Source organism: Pristis pectinata, chromosome 7, assembly GCF_009764475.1.
Source record: "Pristis pectinata isolate sPriPec2 chromosome 7, sPriPec2.1.pri, whole genome shotgun sequence".
Classification (NCBI taxonomy): domain Eukaryota; kingdom Metazoa; phylum Chordata; class Chondrichthyes; order Rhinopristiformes; family Pristidae; genus Pristis; species Pristis pectinata.
Window position 1 is genome coordinate 142,789 of NC_067411.1, and position 13,001 is coordinate 155,789.

The 13,001-nt window shown below is 44.7% G+C and overlaps 1 protein-coding gene across 1 annotated transcript in view; it reads right to left on the reverse strand.

Annotated features, from left to right (window-relative positions):
- The window catches only part of nup155 (nucleoporin 155), a 150,398-nt gene that overhangs the window by 99,417 nt on the left and 37,980 nt on the right, over window positions 1–13,001 (reverse strand). Inside the window, exon 12 of the mRNA XM_052020337.1 lies at window positions 4,200–4,300. Coding sequence (XP_051876297.1) covers window positions 4,200–4,300 — 101 coding nt within the window. The remainder of the gene's footprint in view (window positions 1–4,199; window positions 4,301–13,001) is intronic.

Genomic DNA, 13,001 nt, shown 5'->3' on the forward strand with positions numbered 1-13,001 from the left:
TCAGGCTTGTAAGACATGACCTGCCCTTCACAAAGCCATGCTGGCTGTCCCAGATCAGACCATGATTCTCTAAATGCCCACGGATCCTATCTCTAAGAACCCTTTCCAACAGCTTGCCCACCACAGACATAAGGCTCAATGGTCTGTAATTTGCTGGACTATCCCTAATACCTTTTTTGAATAAGGGCCAACATTTGCCGCCCTCCAATCCTCCAATACCATTCCCGTGGACAACGAGGACTCAAAAGATCCAAGCCAACAGCTCAGCAATCTCCTCCCTCACCTCGCGGAGCAGCCTGGGGAATATTCCATCAGGCCCCGGGGACTTATCTGTCCTAATATTTTCTAACAGCTCCAACACATCCTCTCTCTTGATATCAACATGCTCTAGAACATTAACCTTACCAACACTGTCCTCAGCGTCATCAAGGCTCCTCTCTTGAATAACCTCCTGAAATGTCTGCCACTGCTTTTCCTGGTAATCTATCAGTCAATCCACTTAGGCAACTCAATCCTCATTCCATGTAATTATCTTATTTAATTTATTAGAAACACAGTTGCTTCTAAAGTGAGTTTCTTCCTCTTCAACTGAATCACTACTTTTTGGGATCTTTTACTCTGAGGTCATGATTAAATCTGCCTCATTAACAGATCCAGGAGAGCACATTTCCTATTTGGTTCCATGATGTATTGCCCTAAAAGGTCCTTAATGAATATTTTGCTTCAGTATTCACCAGTGAGAGGGACCTTGACGTTTGTGAGGATGGCGTACAACAGGCTGATACGCTAGGGCATGTCGACGTGAGGGAAAAGGATGTGCTGGAACTTTTGAAAAACATTAGGATAGATACTGTAAGTCGCGGGGCCGGACAGGATATATCGAAGGTTATTAAGGGAAGCAAGGGAAGAGATTGCTGCACATTTGGCGATGATTTTGTGTCCTCACTGGCCACAGGAGTAGTGCCAGATGATTGAAGGGTGGCAAATATTGTTCCTTTGTTCAAGAAAGGGAGTAGGGACAACCCTGGGAATTACAGACCAGTGAGTCTTACGTCAGCGGTGGGAAAACTACTGGAGAAGATTCTTAGAGACAGGATTTAGAGAAGCATAGGCTGATTAGGGACAGTCAGCATGGCTTTGTGAGGGGCAGGTTGTGCCTCACGAGCCTGATTGAATTCTTTGAGGATGTGACAAAGCACATTGATGAAGGTAGAGCAGTGGATGTGGTATACATGGATTTTAGTTAGGCGTTTGATAAGGTTTCTCATGGAAGGCTCATTCAGGAAGTCAGGACACATGGGATCCAGCGAAACTTGGCTGTGTGCATTCAGAATTGGCTCGCCAGAGAAGACAGAGTGTGGTTGCAGATGTAGAGTATTCTGCCTGGAGATCGGTGACGAGTGGTGTTCCGCAGGAATCTGTTCTGGGACCCCTGCTCTCTGCGATTTTTATAAATGACTTGGATGAGGATGTGGAAGGGTGGGTTAGTAAGTTTGCTGACAACACAAAGGTTGGTAGTGTTGTGGATAGTGTAGAAGGTTGCTGTAGGTTCCAACAGGGCATTGATAGGATGCAGAGCTGGGCTGAGAAGTGGCAGATGGAGTTCAATCCGGAAAAATGTGAAGTAATACACTTTGGAAGTTCTAATTTGAAAGCAGAATACAAGGTTAATGGCAGGACTCTTAGCAGTGTGGAGGAACAGAGGGATCTTGGGGTCCACGTCCATGGATCCCTCAAGGTTGCCATGCAGGTTGATAGGGTTGTTAAAGCAGCGTATGGTGTGTTGGCCTTCATTAGTCAGGGTGTTGAGTTCAAGAGTCGCCAGGTAATGTTGCAGCTCTATAGAGCTCTGGTTAGACCACACTTGGAGTATTGTGTTCAGTTCTGGTTGCCTCATTATAGAAAGCATGTGGAAGCTTTAGAGAGGGTGCAGAGGAGATTTACCAGGATGCTGCCTGGATTGCAGAGCATGTCTTATGAGGATAGGTTAAGCAAGCTAAGGCTTTTCTCTTTGGAGAAAAAGAAGATGAGAGGGGACTTGATAGAGATGTACAAGATAATAAGAGGCATGGATCAAGTGGACAGCCAGAGACTTTCCCAGGGCGAAAATGGCTAACATGAGGGGGCATAATTTAAAGGTGATTGGAGGAAGGTATAGGGGAATGTCAGAGGTAATTTTTGTGTTTTTTTTTTACACAGAAAGTGGTGGGTGTGTAGAATGCACTGCGGGCAGATGTTGTGGGGGCAGATACATTAGGGACATTTAAGAGACTCTTAGGCACATAAATGATAGAAAAATGGTGAGCTATGTGGGAGAGTTAGATCTTAGAGCAGGATAAAATGTCGGCACAACATCGTGGACCAAAGGGCCTGTACTGTGCTGTAACATCCAATGTTCTGAGAAACTATCCCTTGGGCAACCTATTGAGCAAGCTTGTTGCTACCCTTTCAAACTTGATTAACCTACCGACATGTATACGGTAGTCCCCCACAATTATTGCACTGCTCTTTGTATATGCCACATTATTTGTTGATTAATACCCTTTCCTATTGTGTGACACAATTTGAGGGTCTATATTTCTCTTACCAGCATCTTTTTCCTACTATTTTTAACCTCCACCCAAATAACTCAACATCTTCTGAGTATAGATTGTTTTTCTCAGCAGGACTTCTCTAATTGACAGACTACCCCACTTCTTCTTTCTGCCTGTCCCTCCAAAATGACAAATATCCCTGAATTATAAGTTCCCAGTTTTGACCCCCATGCAACCATAGAGTCAAAGAGCAATACAGCACGGATACAGGCCTTTCAGCCCAATCAGTCCATCCCAACCACTGTGCCCAGCCAGCTGGTCCCAATTTCTTGCAATCCATAGAACCATAACCATAGAAAAGTACAGCACAATACAGGCCCTTCGGCCCACAATGTTGTGCCGACCTTTAATCCACACCTAAGATTATCTAACCCCTTCCTCCCACATATCCCTTTATTTTAAATTCCTCCATATGCTTATCTAACAATCTCTTGAATTTGACCAACGTACCTGCCTCCACCACCACTCCAGGCAGCACATTCCATGCCCCAACCACGCTCTGGGTAAACCTCCCTCTGATATCTCCCTGGAACTTCCCACCCATTACTTTAAAGCCACGCCCTCTTGTATTGAGCATTGGTGCCCTGGGAAAGAGGCACTGACTGTCCACTCTATCTATTCCTCTTAATATTTTGCATACCTCCATCGTGTCTCCTCTCATCTTCCTTCTCTCCAAACAGTAAAGCCCTAGCTCCCTTAGTCTCTCCTCAAAATGCATACTCTCTAAACCAGGCAGCATCCTGGTAAATCTCCTCTGCACCCTTTCCAACGCCTCCACATCCTTCGTATAATGAGGTGACCAGAACTGGACACTGTACTCCAAGTGTGGTCTGACCAGAGTTTTGTAGAGCTGCATCATTACCTCGTGGCTCTTAAACTAGATCCCACAACTTATGAAGGCTAACATCCCTTAAGCTTTCTTAACTACCCTATCCACCTGTGAGGCAACTTTCGCTGATCTGTGGATATGAACCCCCAGATCCCTCTGCTCCTCCACACTACCCAGAATGCTGCCATTAACCTTGTACTCCGCCTTGGAGTTTGTCCTTCCAAAGTGTACCACCTCACACTTATCTGGATTGAACTCCATCTGCCACTTCTCAGCTCAGCTCTGCATCCTATCAATATCTCTCTGCAATCTTTGACAGTCCTCCACACTATCCTCAACACCACTGACCTTTGTCTCATCTGCAAACTTGCTAACCCACCGTTCTACCCCCTCATCCCAGTCATTAATAAATGTCACGAAAAGTAGAGGTAGTCCATATCTGTCTGGGCCCTTCCCCTCCATGTATCTATCCAAGTGCTTCTTAAATGATCCTATTGTACCTGCTTCAACCAGTTCCTCCGGCAGCTCAATCCATATATTCACCACCCTGTGCGTGAACCATGACCGCAAACAGCTTTCAGATACCTGGTGACCTATATTTTTAGTTAGTTCATCTTATTATGAATGTTTCATACATTACGATACAAATCCTTCAGGTCTGTATCTTGTCTTATTGCCATTTTTAATTGTTTGTGTCAGCATTACCTGCAATCCCTTAATAGCTATGGGAGCCACAGTTGTACCCTATCAATTACCCCAAACAGTGCTGGTCTTACCTGTACTTCCATGAGTGGTCTCTGGAAGGGGAAAGAGTCGTGATTGATGCACCAAAGGACATCATTATCATCATTTTCTGAAGCAGCCAAGAGTAGAACACCTGGAAAATCAGATACTAGCATCAAATCAGCTTTAGTTCAACAAAGCAGGCAAATGACAAAATTCAATAACATAATAACCATGAAGCATCCACCAATCAAGTTCAACAGACTGCATCAGTACATTGCCCAACAATCTTGAGCATTCAAAACAAATAGGAGCATGAGCAGACCATCCTGTCCTTTGAGCCTGTTCTTCGATTCATTAAGATCATGGCTGGCCAAGGTCTGATTCTCCTTATCATCACATTTGTTGATTCACCTATTGCCATGACATCCATCAATCTTTGTTTTGAATGAGCATAAAGACAGCCTCCACAGCTCTCTGGGATAGAGAAGTCCAAAGATTTACTGCATTAAACTGGAGTGAACAGGGTGGGACTGAAGGACTGAAGTCTGTTTATTTTAATGCAAGGAGTATTATGGGTAAGGCAGATGAATGCTGTGGCCATTGCAGATGCTTGTTTGTGAGAGGGACAGGATTGGCAGCTCAACGTTCCTGGGTATTGATATTTTAGATGAGATAGAGAGGAAAAGAAGTGGAAGTGCTGCATTGTTCATCAGGGAGAATGTCACACCTGCACTTCGGGAGGACATACTGGAGGGATCATCCACTGAGGGAATATGGGTAGAGCTCAGGAATAAGAAAGGTGCAATCACTCTGACGGGGTTATACAACAAGCCACCGGGAGATCGAGGAACAGATATGTGGACAGGATTACAGAAAGATGCAAAAACAACAGGGTTGTCAAAGTGACTTTAACTTCCCCAATATTGACTGGGATTTCCAGAATGCAAGAGACTTAGATGGGGTAGAATTTCTTCAGTGGATTCAAGAGGGTTTCTTGAAACAACATGTGGATAGTCCAACTGGAGGAGGGACCATACTGGACCTTTTGGGAAATGAGACTGGACAGGTGACTGGCCTCTCAGTGGAAAAGCATCTTGGGAACAGTGATCACAACCCTTTCAGTTTTAATATAATTATAATGTCTGGACCTTGTGGGAAAGTATTAAATTGGGGGAGGGTGAATTATAACAATATCATACAAGACCGAGGGAGAGTTAATTGGGAGCAGCTGTTTCTGGGCAAGTCCACATCTGACATGTGGGAGTTGTTTAAAAACCAGCTGACCAGCGCTCAGGACCGGCATGTTCTGGTAAGGAGGAAGGACAAGGATGGCAAGGTAAGGGAACCTTGCATGACAAGAGAGGTTATGAATTTAGCCAAAAAGAAAAAGGAAGCATATGTATTATTTAGGAAGCTAAAATTTGACAGGGCCCTTGAAGAATATAGAGATAGCAGGAAAGAGCTCAAGCAGGGGATCAGGAAGGCCAAAAGGGGCCTTGAAATGTCCTTGGCAAGTAGGACCAAAGAGAATCTCAAGGCATTTTATACTGAAACAAGAGAATACCAAGGGAGAGGGTTGGACCACTCAAGGATAAATCAAGGAATTTATGCTTGGAGTCAAGAGGACATGGTGAGGTACTAAATGAGTACTTTGTGTCAGTATTCATTGAGGAGGAGGACATGGAGGGTAGTGAGAGCAGTGAGGTGCATGCTAATGTGCTAGGGCACTTTGAGATCAGGAAGGTAGTGGTGCTAGGTCTTTTCAAGAACATCAAGGGGATAAGTACCAATGACCTGATGGGATATACTCCAGGTTATTAAAAGAGATGAGAGAGGAGATTGCTGGGGCCACAGGCAAGGTCCCAGAAGACTGGAGAGTAGCCAATGCTGTTTCTTTGTTCAAGAAGGGAAATAGGGATAATCCACGAAATATCAGCTGGTGAGCCTCACATCAGTGCTGGGAAGCTATTGGAGAGGTTTCTTAGAGATCAGATTTACACGCATTTGGAAAAACATGGCCTGATTTGGGACAGGTCATGTCTTACAAACTTGATTCAGTTTTTTTTTGAGGAGGTGACAAAGGTGATTGATGGGCAGAGGGCAGTGCATGTTATTGCAGTCATAGAGAACGACAGCACAGAAACAGGCCCTTCATCCTATTGTCCATGCCAACCTGATCTTCTGCCTAGTCCCATCTAACAGCACCCTGACCATATCCCTCCAAACCCCTCCCATCCAAACCTCTCTTAAATGTTACAGTTGAACCCGCATCTGTCACTTCAGCTGGCAACTCGTTCCACACTCGCACCACCCTCTGAGCGAAGAAGTTCCTCCTCAGATTCCCCTTGGATATTTCACCTTTCACTCTAAACCTATGTCCTCTGGTTCTAGTCTCACCCAATCTGAGGGGCAAAAGCCTGTATCTATATCCTGTATCACCGTATCTATACCCCTCATAATTTTGTAGACCTCTATAAGATTTCCCCTCATTCTCCTGCGCTCCAGGGAATAAACTCCAAACCTATTCAGCCTTTCCCTATAACTCAGGTCCTCAAGTCCCAGCAACATCCTTGTAAATTTTCTCTGAACTCTTTCAAGCTTTTTGATATCTTTCCTGCAGGTAGGTGACTAGAACTGCCCACGATACACTAAATTCAGCCTCACCAACGTTTTGTACAATTTGAGCATAACATCCCAACTCCTGTACTCAATGCCCTGATTTATGAAAGCCAAAGTGCCGAAAGCTCTCTTTATGACCCTATCTACCTGTGATGCCACTTTCAAGGAATTATGAATCTGTATTCCCAGGTCCATCTGTTCTACCGCACACCTCAGAACCCAACCATTCACTGTGTTAAATCCGACCCTGGTTTATCCTCCCAAAGTGTAACACCTCACACTTGCCTGTGTTAAGTTCCATCTGCAATTTTTCAGCACATTTTCCTAGCTGGTCAAGATCAAGCTGCAAACTTTGATAGCCTACCTTGCTGTCCACAACACCCCCAATCTTGGTGTCATCTGCAAATTTGCTGATCCAGTTGACCACATTATCATCTAAATCATTAATATGGATGATAAACCACAACAGACTCACCAACAATTCCTGCGGCACACCACTAGCCTCAGTCCTCCAGTCAGAGAGACAACCATCTACTATCACTCGCTGGCTTCTCCCGCTAAGCCAATGTTGAATCCAATTGGCTATTTCATCCTGAATGCAAAGCGTCTTAACCTTCTGGAGCAGCATCCCATGTGGGACTTTGTGAAAAGCCTTGCTAAAGTCCATGTAGACAACGTCCACCGCCTTTCCCTCATAAACTTTCTCCGTAACCTCCTCAAAGATCTCTATAAGATTGGTTAGACATGACCCACCACACACAAAGCCATGTTGGCTATCGCTAATCAAACCTTGTCTATCCAAATACTCATATATCCTGTCCCCTTGAATACCTTCCAATAACTTACCCACGACTGACGTCAGGCTCACCAGCCTATAATTTCCCAGCTTACCTTTATAGCCTTTCTTGAACAATGGAACAACATTTGCTATCCTCCAGTCCTCTGGCACTTCAGCCGTGGCTAAGGACGTTTAAAAAATCTCTGCCAGGGCCTCTGCAATTTCTGCACTAGCCTCCCACAAGGTCCATGCAGACACCTTGTCTGGCTCTGGGAAAGGGTCGACATATATTTTAGTGGCATTTGACAAGGTCCCTCATGATAGGCTGATCCAAGTAGTAAAATGCATGGGATCCATGGTGACTTGGTCGTATGGATTCAGAATTGGCTTGCCCATAAAAGACAAGAGGGTAGTAGTGGAAGGGTGTTATTCTGTCTGGAGGTCTGTGACCAGTGGTGTTCTGAAGAGATTGGTGCTGGGGAGTCTTGCGATAGAGTTATGCTGCTCAGAAACAGGCTCTTTGGAATTTGTACGTTCTCTCTGTGACTGCATGGGTTTCCTCCAAAGATGTACAGGTTAGGAAGTTGTGGACATGCTATGTTGGTACTGGAAGCGTGGCAACACCTGCGGGCTGCCCTCAGAACATTCTACGCAAAAGATGCATTTCACTGTGTTTTTAGATGCCATGGCCAATAAAGATCACCAGCGCCTCTACTTCCTCAGGAGGCTAAAGAAATTCGGTATGTCCCCTTTGACATTCACCAGCTTTTTATCAATGCACCCTAGCTGGATGCATCACAGCTTGGTATGGCAACTGCTCTGCCCAAGACCGCAAGAAACTGCAGAGAGTTGTGGACACAGCCCAGTGCATCACAGAAACCAGCCTCCCCTCCATGGACTTTACCTCTCACTGCCTTGGTGAAGCAGCCAGCATAACCCAAGTCTCCACCCACCCGGGTCATTCTCTCTTCTCTCCTCTCCCATCAGGCAGAAGATACAGGAGCCTGAGAGCACATACCACCAGGCTTAAGGACAGCTTCTACCCCACTGTGGTAAGACTATTGAACGGTTCCCTTATATGATGAGATGGACTCTGACCTCACAATCTACCTTGTTGTGACCTTGCACCTTATTGTCTACCTGCACTGCACTTTCTCTGTAGCTGTGACACGTTACTCTGTACTGTTATTGTTTTTACCTGTACTACCTCAATGTAACTGCACTGTGTAATGAATTGACCTGTATGATCGGTATGCAAAACAAGCTTTTCACTGTGCTTCGGTGACAATAATAAATCAATACCAACTGGTCTATGCCGACCAAGATGACCCATCCAAGATAGTCCCATTTGCCCACATTTGGCCCATAACCTTCTAAACTTTCCTGTGCACGTAGCTGTCCAACTCTTATAAAAATTGTTATTGTACCTGTCTCAACCACTTCCTCTGGCAGCTCAATCCAAATACATACCACCCTTTGTGGTTGCCCCTCAAGTTCCTATTAAATCTTTCCCCTCTCATCTTAAACCTATGCCCTCTAATTCTTGATTCCCCAACACTGGGAAAAAAACTGAGTGCATTCACCTGATCTATGCCCCTCATAATTTATACACCTCTATTCGATCAGCTGTGTCTCCTATGCTGCAAGGAATAAAGACCTAGCCTATCCAACCTCTCCCTATAACTCAGTCACTCAAGTCTTGGGTTGCAAGGTTGATCCTTGGAAGGTTGATGAAGGGAAGGCAGTGGATGTTGTCTACATAGACTTTAACAAGACCTTTAATAAAGTCCCGCATGGGAGGCTGCTCCAGAAGGTTAAGTCGCTTGGCATTCAGGATGTAGTAGTCAATTGGATTCAACATCAGCTTAGGGGGAGAAGCCAGAGAGTGGTCGTAGATGGTTGTCTCTCTGACTGGAGGCCTGTGAGTAGTGGTGTGCCGCAGGGACCGGTGCTGGGTCCGTTGTTGTTTATCATCTATAATAATGATTTAAATGGTAATGTGGTAAACTGGATCAGCAAATTTGCAGATGACACCAAGAATGGGGGTGTTGTGGACAGCGAGGGAGGCTATCAAAGCTTGCAAAGTGATTTGGAATAGATGGGAAAATGGGCTGAAAACTGGCAGATGGAATTTAATACAGACAAACGTGAGGTGATGCACTTTGGGAGGACAAACCAGGGTAAAACTTACACAGTGAATGATAGGGCACTGAGATGTGAGGTAAAACAAAGGGACCTGGGAATACAGATCCATAATTCCTTGAAATTGGCATCACGGGTAGATAGGGTCATAAAGAGAGCTTTTGGCACCTTGGCCTTCATAAGTCAAGGCATTGAGTACAGGAGTTGGGATGTTATGTTGAAATTTACGAGACACTGGTGAGGCCAAATCTGGAGTATTGTGTGCAGTTCTGGTCACCTACCTACCTACAAGAAAGATACCAATAAGTTTGAAAGAGTGCAGAGAAAATTTATACAGATATTGCCGGAACTTGAGTTACAGGGATAGGTTGAATAGGTTAGGACTTCATTCCCTGGAGCGCAGGAGAATGAAGGGAGGGGTACAGATAGGGTGAATGCATGCAGGCTTTTTCCCCTCAGGTTGGGTGAGACTAGAACTGAAGGTCATAGGTTTAGGGTGAAAGGTGAAATTTTTAAGGGGAATCTGAGGGGGAACTTCTTCACTCAGAAGGCGGTGCGAAGGTGGAACGAGCTACCAGCAGAAGTGATAGTTGTGGGTTCAATTGTAACAATTCAGAGAAGTTTGGACAGGTACATGGATGGGAGGGTTGGAGGGATATGGTCCAGGTGCAGGTAGATGGGACTAGATGGGCGAAGGGCCTGTTTCTGTGCTGTAGTGCCCTATGACTCTAAATCTTTTCTGCGCTCTTTTCAGTTCAATAACATCTGGCAGGATGACCAAAACTGAACACAATAATCCAAGTGCAGCCTCATTAGCGTCCTGTACAACCGCACCATTACCCCCCAAATTTTATACTTAGTACCCTGACTGATGAAGGCCAGCCTGCCAAAACTTCTTCACCACCCTGTCTACCTGTGACTTGGATGAAAATGTGGATTGGTGGGTTGGTAAGTTTGCAGATGACACAAAGATTGGTGGAGTTATGGCCATGTAGAGGGCTGTCAAAGGATACAGCAGGATATAGATTGGTTAAAGATATGGGTGGCGAAATGGGAGATGGAGCTTAACCTGAGCAATTGTGAGGTGTTGCACTTTGGGAGGGCAACTGTAAGGGGAAAGTACATAGATCATGGCAGGATTCTTCACAATATTGATGTGTAGAAGAAATTTGAAGTCCAATTCCACAGCTCACTGAAAGTGGCCACGTAAGTAGATAGGATGGTGAAGAAGGCATGTGGCATGCTTGCCTTCATTAGTTGAGGCACAGTGTCTAAGAGTCAGGAAGTCACTTTGCAGCAATATAAAACTTCAGTTAAGCTGCACTTGGGAGTATTGTGTGCAATTCTGGTTGCCCATTACAGGAAGGATGTGGATGTTTTGGAAAGGGTGCAGAACTTTACCACAATGCTGCCAGGAGTGGATGTTATGTGTAAGGAGAGGTTGAACAAACTTGGGTTGTTTTCTCTGGAGCGGCAGAGGCCGAGCGGAGACCTGACAGAAGTTTATAAGATTATGAGAGGCATGGATAGAGTGGACAGCCGGTATCATTTTCCCAGGGTCAAAATGTCTAAAACTAGAGAGCATGCATTTAAGGTGAGAGGGGGCAAGTTCAAAGGAGATGTGTGGGGCAGGTTTTTTTTTAAAATACAGAGAGTGGTGGGTACCTGAAATGTGCTGTAAGGGGGAGTGGTGGAGGCAAGTATGAGAGAGGCAGTGAAAAGACTCTGAAATAGGCATGGATGTGCAGTGAATGGAAGGATATGGACATTGTGCAGGCCAAAGGGATGAGTTTAGTTAGGCGTTTAATTACTAGTTTAATTAGTTTGGCACAACATTGTGGGCCGAAGGGCTTGTTACTATGCTGTACTGTTTGGTGTTCTATTATACATGGGGGCAGAACACAGTATAGGTTGATATGCCTCCACTCATGGGAGTCTAAAATGAGCGGGTGTGGGTGGAGGATAAGGGGTGCAGTCAATTAAAATAGAGGTGCATAGAAATTTCTTCTTGTAGAGAATGGTGGATCTCTGGAATTCTCTTCCCCAGAGGGTTGTGGAGGAGAGATCAGCAGAGATATTTATATCAATGAATTGAAAGATTGAAGCATTAAGTGCCAGCACTGAAAAGGAGTCAACACCTGGGGCAGATCAGACATTGTCATACTGAATGGCAGGGCAGGCTTGCCAAGACAAATAGCTCACTTCTGCTCCTATTTTCTTGTGCCTCACTAAAGCAAGGAGCTAATGGCTCTGAAGAGGATCCAGAATAGATTTTCAAAAATGGTTGCTGGGATGAACAACTTCAAGAGTAGAATAGAAAGAAAAATGAAAGGAGATTCCATGGGGGTATGCAGAATGATGAGAGTCTGAACAGAATGAAAACTGAGAAACATGATCTTCGGCCCACCCTGTCAATTTTGACCTTTTTGCCCACCTACACTAATCCTATTTGCCCACAATAGGTCCATATCCTTCTTGCCTTGCCTGTTTAAGTGCTTGACGAAATGTCTGTGCAGTGAATGTCTCTGACTCCATCACCTCCTATGGCAGAGTTCCAGACATCACCCAGTGTAAAAAAAACTTGCTCTCGAAGCCCCTTTAAAACTCCTTCCTCTCACCATAAAACTTGTACTTTCTTGTTTTTTTCATACGTCTACCATGGCAAAGTTGACCTTTGTTGAAAGGAGTGTGCATTATAAAATTGAAGTTTTGATACAACTTTGCAGGATGCCTCAGTAACAACAGAAACAACTCCTCACGTGATGCACACTTCTTCAATGGTCTCTGCTACCAAAGTCAACATTCCTATGGTCAGAGTATCAAAAAAAAAAGCAAATATGTAGGGGCACTGCAGATAGCTGTAAAAACAATAGGGTTATAATAGTTAGTGATTCTAACTTCTCTAATATTGACTGGGACTTCCATAGTCCTAAGGACTTGGAAAGGATGGAATTTAAGTTGTCCCAGCAAGTTTTCTAAAGCAATGTGTTGATGGCACTGCTAGAGAGGGACAACACTGGACCTTCTATTGGGAAATGAGGCAGGGCAATTGACTGAAGTGTCAATGGGGGAGCACTTTGGAACCAGTGACCATAATTCTGTTAGTTTTAAAATTGTTATGGAAAAGGACTGGTCCACAAGTTCAAGTCCTGAATTGGGGCAAAGCTAATTTTGGTATTGTGTAAAGATACGGAAGAAATTGCTGGGGTCCTGGAAGAGATTTTTGTGTCATCATTAGCCACAGGTGAAGTACCAAAATACTGGAGGTTGGCTAATGTTGTGCCTTTATTTAAGAAGGACTGCAAGGACAAGC